This window comes from Pygocentrus nattereri, chromosome 24 (genome assembly GCF_015220715.1).
Source record: "Pygocentrus nattereri isolate fPygNat1 chromosome 24, fPygNat1.pri, whole genome shotgun sequence".
Lineage (NCBI taxonomy): Eukaryota > Metazoa > Chordata > Actinopteri > Characiformes > Serrasalmidae > Pygocentrus > Pygocentrus nattereri.
Genome location: NC_051234.1, coordinates 24,488,993 through 24,509,980, shown reverse-complemented (window position 1 = coordinate 24,509,980; position 20,988 = coordinate 24,488,993). Strand labels below are relative to the sequence as shown.

Below are 20,988 nucleotides of genomic sequence, written 5' to 3'. Positions count from 1 at the left end.
TTGAACTCACTTTTAGTGATGTCACAAAAAAAACCTATTCATTTACATATATCTGCCTGTTTAACAGCAGTTCAGCCCAGTCCATTCATGCTGACGTTTTGAGGAGTGTTTCAGCCCATGCTGTTTTTTGAACAGGTCACCATAGAGGACAGCAAAACATTTTACATATGTCGGTCTTTAACAAAAGGCACTTTAACAAAAACAGCCTCTTTAATTATAAAGGATACGGACAAATTGTCATGCAAAATGTAATTATGACTCTCTTTGGTACACAAAACCACCCAAATGTCAGGATATGGGCCTTTTAACATATGTCCTCTTTCATTCAAAAGTACTGTGACAGACGTAGTTCAGTACACCATGCTTTTGTCCTTTAATACCTTCCATGCCCACCTTTGGCCCAGATAACCATGTTTATATAATATGGAAGGCTCTTCAATAATTTGAGATCAAATGAAAGTTGGATTAACAGCCATTTGTTGTTCCTTTTGTTAATGCAACAGTTATGACTGTATGTCCTCAATCAGTAAGAATTTTTATTCACCAAATCTTTTCCACCTCCTTTTTTCAAATGAATTACTCATATTGCTATCACACTGCAGTGGCACACAGTGACATATGCCATAAAAGATGCCCTATAATCTTTCAGCTCAGATCCATTATCCCTTGGCAAAGAACTAATCCCAACTAACATAATTGTCATAGTGAAAATAATTGGCTTTAAAAAAAAAAAAAAGAAAGAAAAGGCTTATTATTATTTTTACTATAAGATGCACAATGATATGATATACAATATACTGTAAGTTATCTCCAGTGAGAGGTGGAGTCCCATTCTTCTAGGCTATTACAAAATACCACAATATAAAAACAAGAAGAGAAACTGAATCTTTTTTTCTTTTTCTTTTTTTTTTGGAAGCACGTAAAAAACTGTGTGTATGTCTGTTTCAGACTTTGGGCTCAGTAAGGAGTCGATTGATCACGAGAACAAGGCCTACTCTTTCTGCGGGACAGTGGAGTACATGGCGCCAGAAGTGGTCAACCGCAGAGGCCACACCCACAGCGCTGATTGGTGGTCATATGGTGTGCTCATGGTAAGGGGTGGGGCTGCCTGCCCTGTCTTTATAGGTTTTCTAGTCTCTGTGTGCAAAAATACTCATGGTTTTTAACATGTTCTTCACCAGCCATTGTTTTTGCTCTCTGTCTCCAGTTTGAAATGCTAACTGGAACACTCCCCTTCCAAGGCAAGGACCGTAAGGAAACCATGACCATGATTCTAAAGTGAGTGCTGAGGCTGCGTCTTCACTGCCCAGGGAGGGATTTGTCCTATATTGTATTGTAAACGCTAAGCTGTGCTTGAGTGGCTGGGGGTTAGCTTAGGCAGCAGCTGAATGCCTGCAGCATTGCTGTAATGGAGGTTGTGGCCACGGTTCAGCTGACACTGCTATTGAGCCGCAGTGCCCTACACTTAACCTACAATAAACCTAGAATGAAAGCAAAGCCACTCAAAACACACTCATTCTACTCATGCTTGCTGTAATGGTTTCATGTGAATACGCTAGCAGTGAGTAATTCTGTCAGTGGGGTAGCTGCTGATAATAATTAAGCGTCCCAGGCCTGGCGAGAGGCTGATCTATGGGTGATAAGCTGTGGTAGTGGAGTTTTAGTGGTCTGTCAGCAGCTCTTCAGAATGCAGGGGCTGGATTAGAGTGCTGTAATATGATGATAAGAGATGCCTTGTGTCAGGAGGAACCACACCACTCCGCACAATAAACGGCACTTTGACTGGAAGGCAGAATAGGCAGAAAGCCTTTTTTAAGTATATCACTCAAAAGTTTGGGGGCACTGTAAACTGTTTTTAATACAAATGATCGTGTTGGTCGGATTACGATAACATACAGTATTAAAGGACATGCCTGGTTTATTTTGAAGTCAGTGGTGTGATGTTTTTGTGACGTTTTTGACAGGCCCACCCTTGGAATAATCCCAAATATTTTAGGAAATGGTAACTGCCTGTTTTTCTTTCTTAACTGAAAAGCAGTAACTAAAAGCTGTTTCCGTGATTTTTTTTTTTTTTTTTCTTCACAATTTAGAAGTGCGAATAGTGGCAAATAGCATCAAAATGCAGTACAATAAAATACATCAATGTTCAGGAAATAGTTATATTTGCTTTAAATAATGAGCACAATAAAAATCCTTAAATCATACAAGTAGGTCAACTGTATATTATGATTGCCTAGGAAGTAGGAAAATTGTTTTAATAAATCAGGTAGTGTGGTTTTTGGGCATTTTACACTGGTTTTGTACGTGGCTCAGCCAGTCAGATTTTTAGAACCGAACTGATTTATGATTAAAATTTCAAAAGGAAAGTGTCTGCAAACTTTTGACTGACAGTTCGTTGTTCTTGATGTCAGTTGTAAAGTAAGGATTGGCAATATAATTTTAGATTTTATCATGATATTATGATAAAATATGTCTTAATAGGCTTTTCTGAGCAGATCATAGATACTGTCCATGCTTAAAGGCAATGTTAAAGGTACAAAAAGAGTATTGCTAGTCCTGTTTAATTGCAGTGCAGTATCTTCTTCTTTCGGCTGCTCCCTTTAGGGGTCGCCACAACGGATTGCAGTGCAGTATATGAAACCTTAAACAAAAATCACTGTACTTTTTATAGCACTACTGCTTCTTTTATGTCTGTTCCAACTTATCAAATATCACAATATGCATTGTCAGTCATGAAAATTTCAAATACTGTGATGTTATATTTTAGCCACATTGCTAGCCTCCTCTTTTCAGGAAACAATATGACTGAGAATTTGGAGAGCAATAAGTTAGCTGTGCCTTAACTGACTTCTCTGCATACTTTCATTAATCTGTGCTGAGGTACATAAGTGACAGGTGATTTTTGTTCTTTTGTTCCCCTGCCCTGACCTGACCTGACCTGCCCTGCTGTCCCTTGTCCCTCCTGGCTGCTTTCTGCAGGGCCAAACTGGGCATGCCTCAGTTTCTCAGTGCTGAGGCTCAGAGTCTACTCCGCAACCTGTTCAAACGCAACCCCTCCAACAGGCTGGGTAAGCAGTGCACTCATACACTTATGCTGACTAATGGTTCACTCTTCAGTATTGCAGTATTAATTGTTAACTTCTGAGTGTTACACTGTAGCTGAAATAGAGCCACAGCTGTCAAATATTGTTTGTACAGGTGCTGGTCCAGATGGGGTCGAGGAAATAAAGAGGCATCAGTTTTACTCTTCTATTGACTGGAATGTAAGTGTGTGTGTGTGTGTGTGTGTGTGTGTGTGTGTGTGTGTGTGTGTGTGTGTGTGTGTCTGTGTGTGTGTGTGTGTGTGCGCGCACACGCATGTATGTGTGTTATGTCATCCCTATATCTTTTGCATTTTTAATTATCAGCATATTTGCCAACTAATAAAACATTTTATTCTATGATCCTCCTGGCTAAATACATTGACGACGATGATGATGATGACGGGATGTAATTTTTTTTTTTTTTTTTTTAGGGGGGTGTCTAAAAAATCTTTTTTTTTTTTAACACATACAGGTTCACAAATGTGGTTTTCAGAGTATTGCAAAGCATATAACAGTCATAGAAATGTAATCACAGTGTGATATTTTGTTGTGCAGTCCTACAATGGTTGGTTTCAGCAGTGCTGCCACCATTGCTTGTTGGTTTAATATGTATCATCGGTTCTTCATCCCCAGAAATTATTTAGGAGAGAGATTCAGCCACCCTTCAAGCCTGCCTCTGGGAGACCGGATGACACGTTCTACTTTGACCCGGAATTCACAGCTAAAACTCCCAAAGGTACCGCAATAGAACAGCCGCTTAACCTTGTGTTTGTTTTCCCACTTGGTTTTCCGTAAGTACTACGCTTTTTTGACAATTTGTAACATTGCTCCTGGCAAATGGGTAACAGAGCACAGCATGTTTACTTACTCATAAAACTTTATCTGTGGTGGATGTTAAACAGGATGGTTCATGAAGAGCTCAGAAATGCATGTGCTTGTGTTTCTGTGTAGATTCACCAGGTGTGCCCCCTAGTGCCAATGCCCATCAGCTCTTCAGAGGCTTCAGCTTTGTGGCTATCAGCTCAGAAGAGGACACCCAACCACTGCAGAGTAACATGAGCAATATAGTGCAGGTATATACAATGAACACAAGTGAAAGTTGCAGTTAAAGACCATGTCATCATGTATCAGGGAGGGTCTTTGAGCAGGCTGAATGTCTGTCTTAATGGGGGGGGGGGGGGGGGGGTTAAACATCATATTATTGATTATTTTAGTTTTCTCCTCTTGCTGGCACATTATCGCCAAATATATGTGTACAAAGTGTGTCCTATGAATAACATTCCACTGTTCAATGAATGACCGGTGTATTTCACCAAAAGTATCTCCTTTCGGTATAAACTGGGTGGTCTCAATCTTGAGTAATTACTGTTTAAATAGCACCCTCACAAGTCACAACACTGCTGTGTCTTGTTCTGCGTAGACACAACAGTACGTTCCATATAGGCTCACTTTCTTTAAGTTTATCTTAAAGACAAAAGACAGTTTCTGTCTTCTTGCTATTGTGTTTAGTTCTGCTTTAATAACGTAGCAGACTGGGAGTGTTGAACTGAGGCATGTCAGTCAGTCGTGCTCATTAAAATATTAGGACCATGGCCAGACAGTTCTTAGATAGGTTGAATCAGCAGCTATTAAGCCGTGTATTATTATTTTCCTTTCTGGCTTGTTCAAAATTAGCTGGATGCTTAATATAACAGTCAAGTGTAGTACAATATAAACATTTGTAGTATCTTATACTGTGTTCCCTGGATCTTTGGTATAGCCAGATACATTAACTGAAAACTGATTTCAGGTTGACTTTAAAGCTGTTTATGTAGCTACTGAGTTTCTGCATAGGTTTAAGCATTGTTGAATGTGCTGTGAACCCGTTATAATGATATACCACATAGTAATTCTGAAAGTGTGGAAAGTGTTGTCATGCCAAATTGTGGTCAGTCATACTTAAGAAGTGTAATAAAAATGTACAGAGGCATATGTTGGGGGCGTGTAATTAGTTAACTTTGATCAATTAAATAAATAAAATTGATAAAATAGCTCGGTGGAAGAAGGCCCTGCAACACTTTATTAGGATAGTACACATAACACAGTATATTATATTGACTCTAATTATCACTAACCCTAACCTTTAATCTTAACCCAATACCTAAAACCTCATAGTGGACGAAACCCTGACAATATTGACAATTAATTAATTAATTTGCACCAAGTAGTTTTTTAACAGTTTGAGCATCGGTAGATAATCTGTAGAGGGCTGTAGCGTACTATCCAAATAAAGTGAGGCCTTTGACCATAATGTACAGAATGTAACTCATACAAGCTGAAGCCAACCAGAATGATGGTCTCTTGTTTCTGGGTGTTCTTTTTCTTCCTCATCCTGTCTCAGGAAGTTTTTTAACGTCACTGTTTTTTTCCCGCAAAGGGTTTCCGGTCTGGACCTTTGCAGAGCTCCTTTGTGATAATACTTATTTTTGAAATCCTGTGGGTAATTAAATATGAAGCTCAAACTAGGACTGCGCAATATGGACAAAATACTGGAATAATAATTAAATTGCTTGTAATGTGTAAAAAAATTGCATTTCTCAGTCAATAATGTGACAATGCTGAAGACTGTCCTTAATTACTACTGAGTGTCGGAAAAATAAACCAACACGCATACTTGTTTCAAAATCTAGGCTGGTGATTGGCTATCCTAATTATATTCCATGTCCCTGCTATTAACAGCAGCACATCTTGATTAGCCTGCAATTAGTTGAGGTCAGAATATATACCAACTTCCAGCACCTCACTGTTATTTCAGGTTTAGCCCACAGCCACTTTCATGTGATAATTTTTTGGGAAAAGCATCATTCAAAAGTCAACATCGAAGGTGTCAGCCTGTGTGTAGACTCGCCAGGTTTGTTCCCTAGTGAATTTCTGAATGATACCCATCCCTAATCTTGATCCATTAACACACAGAAACACTCATCTGGGACTGTGATTGGTCAGAGGGCATTGTCATGTTGCAGCCTTCTGCAGCATCAGTACCAATATCACAGCACGATTGACAAACGATACTTTGAGCAGGCCGACTTTGAACTGAACTGAGTTGTACAGACAGTGGCTGTTTGTGTTTGGGTGAGGTTTTACACCTGGTTACTCTCTTGAATGCAGCAGCTCCACAGAAACACAACTCAATTCAGCGACTCGTACGAGGTGAGGGAAGACATCGGGGTCGGCTCATACTCAATCTGCAAACGCTGCATTCAGAAAAGCACAGGCATGGAGTACGCCGTCAAGGTGACCGCTTGTTTATATAACAGACATATGCCTGGGTGTTTTTTAAACAAAACACTGACCGTTTTGTGTACATTTCACAACCAGATCATCAACAAGGCCAAAAGGGATCCTACAGAGGAGGTGGAAATTCTGCTACGCTATGGCCAGCACCCCAACATCATCACCTTAAAAGACGTAAGTGTCGAAAAGCACTTTGTGTTTTTTTGTAATTTCAACATTTCTGCGATTTGATTCATTGAGATGTAAACAAAGTCATTGTAGACAAACTTAATGACTTAGAGTTGTGCAGATAGGAACCAGTCGCATTATCTAATTTACAAATAGCCATTTTCTTTATTATACAAAATGACCAGTGAACCCACACGCCCAGTGGTTTAAATATATAACATTGACGATAATAATAGTAAATAATAGTAAAATAGTGATAAATCTGAAACAGGTTTTCTTTGGGTGCTTTTTTAACCTTGCAGTGTATCCCTCTAGCAGGAATGGATTTTAAAAATATATGTTTTAAGGCCAAAACCTTCTCTCAAAACTGCTGTGTCAATATCTCAGGCATCAGGCAGCATATTCATCACCGTTCTGTTAGGATTTTCTGTGAGGGAGCTTTTAGAGGCATTAAACTTTGACATCTGGTTCCTATGACCACCACTGTGAACAAGTCTGATTCACCAAGTGTCTCACGACTGGAACATTTCACATAAAACCCCTCTGAATTACTTTGCGTCTTGCTTTATGCTGAATTTTAAAAAAATGTGGAATTCCCCTTTAAGAAAGGTAGGAAATGCCATACCCAAAAGCCACAATGGGGTGCAGTTGCTTTGGGCAAATTGAGTAAATAATGTAATGTGAACCAGCAGCTACTGTCCTTTGAGAATGTTTACAGCCTACTATATTAGATTAGTCATCATTTTTATTCATTTGGCGTCATGATATGCTTCATATTTCAAATAGGTTTCCATACATTGGCAGAGGCCAGGCCAATCCTGAATGCATTTGAGCATTTCATGTGTCTGGTCAAGGTCATATTTTGTTAAAGTGTATACTGGATTACATTATAGGTCTCATTAAAAAGGTCTGAGCTGAGATGCACATAAAGAATTGCAGACATGATAGTTATTTGTATGGTTAAGAGAGCATAATGGCCCTGAAATATCCATAGTGCATACATAATGCTGACTGGAACAGTGACAGTGAGATGTGACTAGTATGACCAAAAATGGATTAGAAGAGGTGTAAAAGTGTATTAGTGCATCTGCTTTATTGCTGGAAAGTTAAAATCTACATTACATGTCCAAAAGGTATGTGGACACCCTTTATAACTATTGGGTCCAGCTGTTTCAGTCATATCCCTTACAAACAGGTGTATAGAATCAAGCACATAGCCTTGCGGTCTCCATAGACAAACACTGGCAGTAGAATGGGTCGTATTGAAGAGCTCAGTGACTTTAAACATGGCACTTATTCTTAGGATGCCAGTTTTGCCACAAGTCAGTCACAAGAGAAATTTCTTCCCTGTTAGATCTGCCCCAGTCCACCGTAAATGCATTTATGACAAATGGAAGCGTCTAGAAGCAACAGCTTACAAAGTGGGGCTGCCAAGTGCTTTAGTATGTAGCGTGTACAGGATAGCTATGCTCTGTTGGATCACTCACTACAGAGTTGTAAACTACTTCTGTAAACAACAACATTAGTACAAGAACTGCACTTCACGAGCTTCATGAAGCGGGTTTCTATGGCCGAACAGCTGCACGCAGTCCTGAGATCACTGTGCGTAATGCAAAGTGTTTACTTGAATGGTGTAAAGCCTGCTGGACTCAGTGGAATCATGTTCTCTGGAGTGAGGAATCAAGCTTCAGTCTGATGGACGAATCAGGGTTTGTTGGATCCTTGGAAAATGCTACCTCCCAGAAGGCATAGTGCCAAAAGTAAAGTTTGGTAGAGGAGGGATAATGGGCTGGGCAGTTTTTAGGGTTTGGGCCCATTAGTTCCAGTGAAGGCTAATATTAGCCATATTGGTGCCCATAGTTATAGAATGGGATATCTAACAAGCACAAATAAGTGTCATTGTCAGGTGTCCACATACTTTTGACCATAAAGTGTATTATAATAATATTCAATAAAGTATCACACAGCACAGTTTTTGTCCAGAGTAAAAATGCTTGTAGTTATTTTACAATGTAAAAACTGTAAAAATATTTATATTCTGCTGTTGAGTATACACTTATTTGAAAAACCCACCTTGTAGCTCAGTCTTGCTCGTGTACAGTGAGAGACTTGTCCATTTGTTGGTACAAACAATCTGTGTCGGTCCTTCAACAATAGCCATTTGACCACTGAGCCACTGTGGATATTTTTAGGTGGTGGTCCACTCTCAACGCAGCAGTGGCACTGATGTGTGGGAAAACTACAACACCACCACTATCAGATACACTGAGACCAGCACCACACACAATACCATGTCAGTGTATCTCCTGTCCAAATAATATCTAGACAACTGTTCTGTGGTCAGAAACTGGCCAATGATGAACGAGGTAGAGGAGGGCTGATAAAAATGCAGCAACTTATGGGCTACAGTCTGTAACTGTAGACCTGTCTATAAGGTTAGTGGATCTCATCAAGCTGGCCAGTGAATGAACGTACAAGATACAGTTGTATGCAAAAGTTTGGTCAAATCGCATGTTTTGTTGATTTTCTTAAGTGAAAAGAAGTTAACATTTTATTGCACAATTATGTATTATTTACTTATTTTCACTTAGAAAATCAACAAAACATGCGTTTTGACCGGGGTGTTCAAACTTCTGCATATGACTGTAGGTGTTTTTAATGGCCACTGTGTGAAGTTTTGTGTTACAATGACTCGTGATTAAATTTCAGTATAATCATTTTAAGATTTCATGATGCACTGAATTGTTTCCTGAAAAATTGTCAAATGTATGCCCTAATGGAAAAGTAGTTGAAAAAGGAAAGAAGGAAAGAAAAAAATTTCCAACACAGTTGGTGTTGATGTTGGTCTCTGCGTGATGTGTTCGGCAGGTGTATGACGATGGCCGCTCAGTCTATCTGGTGACCGAGCTGCTGAAAGGAGGAGAGCTGCTGGATAAAATCCTCCGGCAGAAGTTCTTCTCTGAGAGAGAAGCCAGCGCAGTGCTCTACACCATCACTAAGACTGTGGAGTACCTGCACATACAAGGGGTACGTTTACCCAGCCAGACTGTAAATGGAGCGACAGCACTTGTTCAAAAGATTCTGTTAAGACTCCGCTCCTGTTCCACTCCAGGTTTTCTGTTTCTTGATCACCACTCCTGCATGTGAATTCCATTTTACATTTTACACTATATATTTATATAATGTTGCGTTAAGTAGCTATACCAGATAACAACTTTAAGAAAAGGCCTGTGTTTCTAAAATTATTTTAACAAAGAAACAATAATATGGTTAAGGCTACTTTGCACTTGACAAGAATCTCTTGTCGTAGTTATGGCCTCCCCACACTCACATTTACCCCCTCCACTGATTTTGTTTTTAAAAATTTGTCTTTTTGATTGTTCTGACTGTCTTTACAAAAAACATTGCAACAAGACATCAGCACTATTGAATGACTCTAACAGAATGTTTACCGAAAGCACCATGCAGTTGCATTATGGGTCATTAGCACATACTATTCTCATGTGGGATGGTGCAGTAACAGAGCTGTCTTTCAGCGAGAGAGATCATTAAAAAGCTGCTCCTCGCTGAAGGCACAATCACGCCACTTCCTTTCCTGCTCTACTCCTACAAAAATGTGAAGACATGAGTTGTGTTTTCTGATGTCTGAAGTGCACTTAGGACATGTGCTTAGGACACAAGCTGTGAAAGTTATAGCTAATGCTGCATCTAATGTAACTGCCGTAACTTTGAGCCTTAGGAGTGGGCGATAGGGGAAAAAAAACCACATTTGAAGACATTTTAATTTTGCACACTACATATAAGACTGTATTTTTTCAGGGGTTTCCTAACAGATTGGAACAGACACACGGCACCAGAAAAAGGGGCACATTATTAAAGCTAACTAGCATTAAGGGACAGAATGAAAAAAATCAATAACATATAAGACATTGGCATCCAAACAGCAACACTCTGATTGCTGCTTGTAAGTATGCAGAGTATCAGAATTGGAAAAGAAAACATGTAATCTCTACAGAACATAACACCACTTTCGTTAACAGCTTCTTTAAAATTAATCATATTTTTCAGTGTTCAAAAAATGTTGACAATACTTGCGATGTGCTCAGGCAAGAAGACTGTTACCTAATTATTATGATAACAATTACATTGTAATATCAATTTGTGGATAGGAGTAGTGAAAAGTTGGGGGAAGGTTTATGTGGAATGATGACCACAGCTTTAATTAGACCTGAAATGATGGTATGAACCCAAATACAGACCCAGAATTTTGTCCAAGCTCCACCCAACACACAACAGCAGTTTGAGTCCCAGCCTGACCCAAACCACCATCATGTCTGAATAATTGAATCTGAAATCGACTCATTTATAACAAAATTCTGACCCAAAACAATCATCTCCCAAACCTGACAGGATAGCACAAGTTACAGTGTAGTGACAGTAATAGCCATCATGGATAAATCCAGTAGAAAACAGTATAAAGTAATATGCTATAATAAAATGATTTACCTGTCCAAATTTGGCTTGAACAAATTTATTCATCAAATGTTTGTTGCTTTTGAACAACATCTCAGATGTTTCAAGTCTGGCTAATCTCCATACTGCAATTACATTGTGCAACGGTGATATTGTGAGATACCATCCCCATTTAATTCTAATTAAAAAACATTTTAAACGTCCTTTTGGCTGCACTGTACTTCACTCTTCTGAATGGATTCACCATTTCATTTTCTCATTAGCATTGACCTCAGTGGTGAGTGACTCAAGCATGCCAGATTTAAAAAACTATTTAATGTAGTTAAAATACACACACACACACACACACATTTTCTAAGCCGCTTCTCCCTCAGGGTTGTGAAAATAATGACGAATAAATAAGGAAGAAAACGTGAGGGAATTGGAAGGTAAAAAGTCTTAAAACTTGGAGATGGGCTGTGAGAACCTGAATATAAAATTTGAACCCAACCCAAACCCGACATGTCTGAGAAATGACATTTGGCATGAGCGGTCAAGTCCAGTCAGATTTGGACAAATATTCCAAGCTCTTATAACCACTGATAAAAGGCCTAATTGCCATAAATATTTAATGTGTAATGTCATATTCCTGTTTCGCTCCTCAGGTGGTTCACAGAGATCTGAAGCCCAGTAACATTCTCTATGTGGACGAGTCAGGCAACCCAGAGTCTATCCGTATCTGTGATTTTGGCTTTGCCAAACAGCTGAGGGCAGAGAATGGCCTGCTGATGACGCCCTGCTACACTGCCAACTTTGTTGCCCCTGAGGTACATGTTACTGCCTTCACTGTTCAGACAAGGCTTTTGAAAGTGTTTGCAGTAAATAACAAAAGATTTTTGTTCTCCAGGTGCTGAAGAAGCAAGGTTATGATGCTGCATGTGATATATGGAGTCTAGGTGTCCTTCTATACACCATGCTAACAGGGTAAATATAGAAACATGAGTGTGGCATGAACTGCTTATGATGTTTGAACTGTACAGTTCTATTCAGATACCGTGCTGTTTTCTAGGTTCACTCCATTTGCCAATGGCCCTGAGGACACGCCGGAGGAGATTCTGGCCAGGATCGGCAGTGGGAAGTTCTCTCTGACAGGCGGATACTGGAACTCTGTCTCATCTGAGGCCAAGGTGGGCTCACTGTTATGTAAAACACCCTATGGAGTTTATTGTAATGCAGTAAGTATAAAATAGGCACGCTCTGCATCAACCCAGAATAAATATATTTGTTCTTCCTTATATGTATTAATGGTGCCCACAGGACCTGGTATCTAAAATGCTGCATGTAGATCCCCATCAGAGATTAACAGCCGCACAAGTGCTGAGGCACCCCTGGATCATTCACAAAGACCAACTCCCCAAATATCAACTCAACAGACAGGACGCTCCTCATCTAGTCAAGGTAATGTGCTCTTCTCACATTGTAATTACTCAATTACTCCGTTAAACTGAACTGCTGAGTGACGATGCTTGTTTTAAGTTGTACTACTGGTCTTTTACATGGTACGACATACAGCCTGATGGACACATCCATGTATATGCATTTTTGACCATTTTTTGGTCTGTCTAGGAGCAAACTGAAACCAAACCTTGTTCTTCTAGTTCTCAGGACATTAACTACTATTTGTAGGATCTGTAATGAGAACCACCAGAGTTTTAATTGGGCAAGAAATGATGGCCTGAGCCTGAATGCAGCCCAAAAATGCCCTGTTCAAGGCCCACCCAACACAGCAACGTGTTTCAAGTCTGAACCTGACCTAACTTGACACACACACACACACTTTCTAAGCCGCTTCTCCCTCAGGGTCGCGGGGCCTATCTTGACCCAAGCAACCTAAAACATCATTGTGGTTTGAGTCCAAACTTGACCCAAGAATAACAAAATTCTAAGCAGAACCCATTTATCATTTCCCAGTCTCAATTAAAAACAGACAGGTAAGCACAGGTTACCATGTAGTGACAGTAATGGCCATCATCAGGACCTGTGGCAGTATTACAGAAACCACGTATCTATTTGTCTTAGCTAAACCTCATAAGTCTCACTGTCTTCAGTGTAGATGAATGTAATGTCCTTACAGACATTGGGACACTTCTGGGGTTGTCTGAAAGTTGGGACCAATTTTTAAAAAATTTTGTCTAGTTAGTGGGTTCCTGTAATATTGTTTTCTTATCTGGATTTAATGGATAAGAGTATGAACTTAAGAACTGTTCTGCAATAGCTTCTGCCTTAAATTCAGTGCTAACTGAAGTTGTCATGGTACCTTAGCAGACAAGATTTAAGACTTAAAAGGTTTCTGTAATACGAATGGATCTGGAATGTCAACTACTTTTTTCAAAACAAGTAATTCTTGTTACTTTTTGCTGTGTTTGTTTATTTGCATTTATTCTAATAGTATATGTTGTTTTTTTTACAAGCACAAACACACTTATTGCCAAGATAAACAATTTTAAGTAATGAATCTAGATGCTTAAGACTTCTGCACAGTAGTGTATGCATTTTATATATGCTTTAGTGTTACTGAAGACCTTTTAGTTCATTTTTCTCCAGTAAAGTTTTTTGGATAGTGATGGTAGAAACAAGCGAGAAAATCTCGAGTTTTAATTCTTCTGGAATACTCCGGGATTTGAAGCAGGGATTTCAGAACAATTCTGTAGACATCTTCTCTGCATCATCATGTACTGGATTCAGTTTTCCCCAGTTTATTTGCACTCCTAGTACTTCTACATCCAGCAATACTGATTACATGTGTGTATAAATTGATAAAACACTAAAATATGAACCTTTTTTGGTCTCAACCCTCTTGACGTTTCACTTTTTACACCAAAGTCTCAGCAGCAGTTAATAAAGATGTGAATAGACTAAACTTAGCTTAACAGTTTATTTTTACACTTCTGTAAATCTGTGCAACAAACGTTCTGTCCCATGCACAGATCAGGAGTATGAAACATCCAGGAGTGAAACTGAACACATTCTGCTTTTGACTGAGCCATCAGTTCACACAGAATATATATACATTCCTGATTCCTTTAGTCTGTGCGAGGTTAGCTCATGTAAAACCTGGGTTTTGAATCAGATCAGAGCAATTAATTGATTTTACTCAAGTCCGTTTTTATTGTTGGGCCTTTTTTTAAGAAACTTGATTACTTTCTCATTAAATTATCTGTATGTTTCTCAGTTACTAATATAATTTAAGTACTTGGCTGAAAGTGAGCATAATAAGTTTCTCATTGGGCTGAATGGGATCTTTTCCTGTGTTCTGTAATGCCTGTACAGCCTAGCAAAGTTCATTTGAAATAACACATTTGTGGGCATTTTTGAGCTTGGATTGGCCAATTCCACAAGGTACTTCCAGGTGGTCTGATGGTGGTTCTGTTCTTTCGCAGGGCGCTATGGCTGCTACTTATTCTGCCTTGAACAGGAACGTCCCCCCAGTGCTGGAACCTGTCGGCTGCTCCATTCTCGCTCAGCGCCGAGGAGTGAAGAAGGTGACCTCCACTGCCCTCTGAACCGCTGCCCTCCCCTTTAAACCACACACACCTCACAACTGGCGGAAAAGCCGCCCGCCTGTCCTCCTGCCCTTTAAAGAAGCTCGACTGTCCAGTCCAGCTGCGCCCAGGGCTCAAAAGCCAAGTGTGGACTCAAAGGACCCCTGGTGGACAATCTGATTCTTCCTTGTCTGCTTACAAAGAGGACCAACAAAGTCTTTTGCTTGTACAATCACTGCTGCCTCCAGACTCAAAACAAGCAAAGCATCCACAGCAATCTGAGGACTATTTTTGTTTTTCGGGGAAACAAGAGACAGTATCATACATGCATATAAACTTGTAATATACTGTAATATCTTTTTATAAAGCTGATAGATTAAGACATTATTATATGGGCTGTTCAGAACAAAACTGTTGCAGAATGAAATGCCAATAAGAAATGTACTATTCACTTCTGTTCAACCTCTCCAAATCTGTTCAGTGTCCAAGTTGAACTACTCTGGAATGTCCAAACCAAGAGAGTTGACCTTAATGCGTTTTTAAGGTCTTGATGTTTCTCTTCCATACATCTTCTCTTCACATAAAAAAGCCAATGCACGGCTTGAAATCCACAGGTGTCCCACAGGACCCGATGCCAGAACAAGAAATCCCAAAAAAATAAGACACTTTTACAGAAAGTCATGTGTGGCGAGAGGACCACAACATGACAAACGCATTCTAGCTTTACAAACTGATTTTGCAGATCAACTGTGCAAAAGCAGTGCAGAGCACAAGACAGCGGAAAACTGTAAATACTTAGAGAACTCAGGTTTCTGAAATACAATGCATTATTAAAAAAAAGCTCTGAGTAACAAAAGCACACAAGTGTTGTCTCGTTTAATCACAGGTAACCTGTGTGGTTGAGAAACTAAAGATGTGTGTTAATTTCCTCAGACGGAACATGGCTCATTATGGGTTTTGAAGGACTACTCCTACCATGTTTTTGTAAATACGTGGAATCATTTCTTTAGCTCATGGTAATCTAGTGGCTCTGCTTGAAGGGTATGCAAGCGTGGCTGAGGACCTTTTTCATCTCCCATTTCTGTTTTCCATCAGGCCTGTAGCGTTATCTTTTTAAGGTTGTAAATGGGGTTATGTTCTGGACTCTGTTGCTTTGTAGTCTTTCCTCTCTTTAAAACAGAAGAGTGCTGGAAAAAAAAAATACTGTCATTGCTTTCTGTGTCTGGCAAGCTACTATACTGATCTCTCATTTATGTATAGAAAAGTTTAACATTTTTATGAGGGGGAAAAAATTACATCTGCATAGACAAGACCTTTTCTTAGATTAAAAAAAAAAAAAATGGGCCTCTACAGTATTGCTGAGTCTCAATACAAGGTATATTCATTATACTTAAGTATATTAAGTGCACTATATATCCAAAAGTATATTATAATTAGTGTATACAGCTACTCTTAAGTGCACCCTTTGCTTGTATAATCACTAAGCATTACCAATAGATGCTTGAGAGCAGCCACAAATTAGACTAAGGTTACCATACCTAAGGTCAAGCGTTGGCTAGAGGGGTATAAAGCCCTTTAGCGTTGATCTGTGGAGCAGTGGAACTGTGTTCTCTGAAGGATGGAGCTCCAACCAATATTTTGATGAGTGGAGGGGCACTGAGTAATCCAGATCTAAGCATCCAACATCAGTACCTGACCTCACTAATGCTCCTTTAGCTGAATGCAGTCAGATCCTCTCAGCAATGTTCCAACCAACTAGTGTAAAGCGTTCGCAGAAGTGTAGAGCCTGTCACTGCAGCAAACAGGGAGACTATTAGTGCCTTTGATTTCAGAACATTTAAGGCCAGTTTCTCAGATCAGTCAATCTAAACCTGGCCTAAAAGAAAAGTCCAATGGTGACTTACAATTGATGCTGCTATTCACACTAGGATTAGGTGTAATCCTGCATTGGAAGTTGGCCTGTAGAATATACACAGTTACCTAGGTCACTATGCACATCTAAGCGTAACAAAACAAAAGATGGTTCCTCAAGGGTTCTTTAGTACAAAAAAAATGGTTCATGAACACTCCAAGAACCCTTTGCATGATTAAAGGGTTCTTTGAATTGTGAAAGGGTTCTTTAGACTGATGGAGAATGTGTTGAATACAGTTCTCTATAGAACCTTTTCGAAAAAGGTTTTACGTTACAATGTCAAGCTTGTACTAATAATTAATAACCTTTTTGGTGCTTTATAGAAGCCTTTTCAAAAAGGTACTATTTAGAATCATATTCAACACATTCTCCATCATTCTGAAGGACCCTTTCACCATGTAAACAACCCTAAGGGTCCTTTAAGTATTCATGGTTCCATATAGAAACATTTTTACTAAAGAACCCTTGAAGAACCATGATGTTTAAGTGTGTAAGCTGTAAAAATATCAGTATGATGGATCATACATCTGTCTGTGGTTAAAAAAAAGATTAACTTTTTAATAGTGTTTCCAAATGTATGTCTTTTACCAATATATTAAAGTGTGTTCTCTGTAGAGGATGTGTTAACCTATTTTCACTGAGACAATCAACAAGACATGTAGGTTAACCAGGGCTATTCAAGGTTTTGCACACACCTGTATGTGTACAAGGCTCCTCAAAGCATGTCCAAAATAATGGGACCATTATTTTTATGAGAAACAAAAATCTACATTAATAAGAAAAATAGAAAATATACATGTCTATATGAAAACTCCTACTTCTCAAATAAAGTAGTTTAGATCAAAGTAAGATCTAGTGGTTAATAGAAACCACTAATATCAGCATCGAATGCTCTCTCGGATCAGACCAGATGGCTGTCTCAATCCATATCATCAGTGTCCTCGCTGGTATCCGTGTAGGACAGCTCCTGTGGCGAGGGCAGCGAGAGGTTTGATTCAGGAAAAATATCTGTTCCAGTTTCCTCAAACTCAACTGCTGACTCCGCACCAAGCATCAGTTCTGGGTCCAACTCCAAGCTTTCTTCAGCCTCTATCTGCACCCTAACTGGTTCCTCCACAGGCTCACTCACAGCTCCAGGAGTCAAGTGTGTTTCAGAGTCCACTTCAGGGTCCTTCTGAGCATTTAGCCTCAAAAGGCGCTTCTTCTCATGAATGCGCATATGGCACAGGTAGCCACGCTCAGTGAGCTGGTACACTTTGCAAGTGCTACAATAATATGGGGTTACCACTACATGTCTATCGATGTGTTTAAAAAAAGCATCCACTCGTACAAAACTTTTGTCACAATAACTGCACACGAGCTTACTTCCAGTGTGAGTCGCTTTAACATGCTGAGAGAGCTCCCCTTTCACCTCATAAACTTCCTCACAGACAGGGCATTTATACGTCACCTGGGATGTGTGGTGTCTCATATGAGCATCCAGAGAGCCCTTGTAGCGGAAACGGCGGGGACAGAGGGTGCACCCGTGCGTTAAAGTGGACTCTGCGTCCTCGTGGAGCTTCTCATGAGCTTTTAGAAATGCTCGGAGCGCAAAACCCTTCCCGCAGTGGTGACACCGGTAGGTTCTGACCCGTCTCTCCTCTGTGTGATTGCTTTCATGCTGCATCAGAACACCTTTATTGCGGAACTTCTGTCCACAGGTCGAGCAGCTGAAACGTTTGTCTTTATCTTCTTGGGATTCTTCTTCCAGGTGACTGTGGCCTCTTTCACTTTTGATCTCAGCCCTCCGAATGATCCTGAGTTTCTCACGTCCCTCCACACACATTTCAGCAGAAAGCAGGCACTCATTTTCCTCTTGTTTGACCTGCTTGGCTGACGCTGATTTACTGTCCTCTCTGGGCTTTGTGAACTGGCTCACTTCATATTCAAAAGGTTCTTCCTTGACACAGGCCAAAGAGACTGTGCTACTGATGGTGAGATTGCAGGTCCCCTCCACTTCATTTCCAGTCTCTGCTGCCTGTCACAAGTAAAAAATGACAAAAGGGGTTATGGAAAGAAACATACAATTAATGGCCATTTCATTAGGTATCTGCCCTCTTTGTCCTCTTTGTAGCTCTACGATTTAGTGCTAAACATTTCATTTTTATACTGAAGCTGGAATTTGAAAGACTGCAATTTTCAAATTGTGAGAGATTTTAAAAATGTCTTACAATATCCAACACTGTCTTAGCAAGTTTTAAAATTAACCTAATAACACAGAGCTTGTGAAGTGACAATCTCGTACACTAAATTCAGCAGTCAAACTTCAAAAAAGTCCAAAAAACAAACTTCACGCTGGAATTAAAAGGCCTGGACTTTGATTTATAGAAAATAATCCCATTTAAATTGCAACTGCAATACTGTTAAGAAAAATCACAATTGGATAGTTTCCCAAAATTGTTCACACCCACTACAATAACAGATTGTAGTTTTTTCTGCATTTTTTGTAAACCTTACTGTATCTAGCTTATCAAAGGTCAAGATCCCCATATGGCCTCTACTGAGCAGGTGTTATATAGATGACATATAAGGTGATCTGGATATTTTTGGTTGGGAAACTATTCTAAGCCTTGGACAACAAGTGTTTCTACTTTCCTTATATCTACGCTCATTTTCCATTTTATCAGTTCCACATATTATATAAATGCACTTTGTAGTTCTACAATTACAGACTGTAGTCCATCTGTTTCTCTGCATACTTTGTTAACCTCCTTTTACCCTGTTCTTCAACAGTAAGGACCCCCACAGGACCACCACAGTGCAGGTATTATTTGGGTGGTGGATCATTCTCAGCACTGCAATGACACTGGTGAGGTGGTGGTGTATTACTGTGTGTTGCGTTGGTACGAGTGGATCAGACATAGCAGCGCTGCTGGAGTTTTTAAACACTGTGTCCACTCACTGTCCACTGTATTACACACACCTGCGTTGTTGGTCTACCTTGTAGACCTAAAGTTAGACAGTAGCTCATCTGTTGCTGCAAAGTATGAGCTAGTCATCCTCTAGTCCTTCATCAGTGGTCACAGGACACCGTTGGCTGGATATTTTTGGTTGGACTTTTTTCAGTACACCAGTGACAATGAGACAATGAGATGTTTAAAAACTCCAGCAGCACTGCTGTGTCTGATCCACTCATACCAGCACAACACACACTAACACACCACCAGTGGTCCTGTGAGGGTCCTGACCATTAATGAACAGGGTAAATGTGGGCTAACAAAGTATGCAGAGAAACAGATAGACTAATTGTAGAACAACAGAGTGTTCCTATATGGTAGGTGGAGCTGATAAAATGGACAATGAGTGCAGAAACAAAGGTTTTAATGTTATGGCTGATCAGTGTATAATACCATTTCTATTCCATTTCTATTCCAGTGTATAATACCATTTCTATTTCCATACAATTTCTATAAGACTCATAAGAATCCAACTAAGCATTTGGACTGCTATAGAAGACAACAGGGTGCCACACAAGCGTATTATATTACTATAAGACAGTAAAGTTATGTGAAAACGTTATAAATTATTATAGAAGTGTTATACGCCATTACGATAACGTTAAATGTAAACTTTCTTATAGTTCTACTATAGATCATGTTGGAAGGAATCGTTTTAAAAGATACATTTTGCTTGATCCAAAATCCCCTGTAAAGCTGCAACTATGCTAAAGCATGCAACGTAATGTACTCCCATCATTTTATTATCCTTACCTGTTTATCTTCATCATTTGAGACACGGTCGACGGGATAAATCGTAGGAACCGCGTCGACGTTTAATATTAAGCGGGTGGTGAAACCGAGATCAAGCTGAGTGAAGCTGTCTTGTGAGAAATGGTCGCCACAAACCCGACTCGAAACGGAGATGTGTTCTCCATTGCCTTTGCTGCGTTCAATAAACTGCAGCCACAAGCTGCGCCTTCTCGGTTCTTCGGGTAAAATGTAATGAATTATAGTGTCCGAACTGTTTGGACAGCCACCAACCACACATTTATGTGCCATAACGTCGAACGACTTCTAAGTTACTTTTTTAAAATATTTATATTTATTTTAATAATTATTTTAGCGCGTGGTTAAGAAATTCACGCAGTGTGCACTTGCTAGCTGTGTTAGCCTGTTAGCTTCAGCAACAAAAAATGAAAATGTTGTCACCAAAATAGTGGATAAGTTTCATTTTTATACTAGAATGACTATCTGGCTATCTACAGGTTTATCCAAATTGTGCGAATTTGACTTTTAGACGCGCGAAATCCTCAAATAACTATGTTTTTAAATGTTTTTAAGATGTAGGTTACTTTTAAAATGTTGCAGATTTCGACCTTCCTCGCAGCGCATTGATCTCACTCAAGCCGGTTGGTTGTCTCCGCCTGCTGGAAAGGAGGACGCTTTTCTGCGCCTTTTTTTTCGTCAAAAAATCTTAAAACTATACAATTTAATATTCATATAAGTCATATTTAGACGCACGTGTGTAAGAATAGCTGAGCCTTCCAAGTCAAGTCCGTGTGTTCGTGTTTAAAGGCCTC

At 39.6% G+C, this 20,988-nt stretch overlaps 2 protein-coding genes across 9 annotated transcripts in view; one reads left to right on the top strand and one right to left on the bottom strand.

Moving 5' to 3' along the window:
* The window catches only part of rps6ka3b (ribosomal protein S6 kinase, polypeptide 3b), a 76,337-nt gene extending 60,960 nt beyond the window's left edge, over nt 1–15,377 (top strand). For 7 of the 8 annotated variants that reach the window (XM_037534114.1, XM_037534111.1, XM_037534117.1 and 4 more), the window contains 14 exons: nt 949–1,091; nt 1,208–1,278; nt 2,980–3,068; nt 3,199–3,263; nt 3,717–3,819; nt 4,035–4,156; nt 6,231–6,356; nt 6,441–6,530; nt 9,393–9,551; nt 11,642–11,803; nt 11,884–11,960; nt 12,046–12,163; nt 12,294–12,434; nt 14,417–15,377. In XM_037534114.1, the coding sequence (XP_037390011.1) occupies nt 949–1,091; nt 1,208–1,278; nt 2,980–3,068; nt 3,199–3,263; nt 3,717–3,819; nt 4,035–4,156; nt 6,231–6,356; nt 6,441–6,530; nt 9,393–9,551; nt 11,642–11,803; nt 11,884–11,960; nt 12,046–12,163; nt 12,294–12,434; nt 14,417–14,539 (1,589 nt within the window). In that variant the 3' untranslated portion in view covers nt 14,540–15,377. The remainder of the gene's footprint in view (nt 1–948; nt 1,092–1,207; nt 1,279–2,979; nt 3,069–3,198; nt 3,264–3,716; nt 3,820–4,034; nt 4,157–6,230; nt 6,357–6,440; nt 6,531–9,392; nt 9,552–11,641; nt 11,804–11,883; nt 11,961–12,045; nt 12,164–12,293; nt 12,435–14,416) is intronic. The other variant, XM_037534112.1, reaches the window with a different exon arrangement.
* Nucleotides 15,378–16,748: 1,371 nt separating this feature from the next.
* Nucleotides 16,749–20,970, bottom strand: si:dkey-226l10.6 (histone-lysine N-methyltransferase PRDM9). The gene is made up of 2 exons (XM_017716916.2): nt 20,180–20,970; nt 16,749–18,447 (listed from the first exon to the last, which is right to left on the bottom strand). Exons 1-2 carry the CDS (start codon nt 20,465–20,467, stop codon nt 17,350–17,352), a joined length of 1,386 nt encoding a protein of 461 aa, XP_017572405.1. The 5' UTR covers nt 20,468–20,970; the 3' UTR covers nt 16,749–17,349.
* Nucleotides 20,971–20,988: the final 18 nt, after the last annotated feature.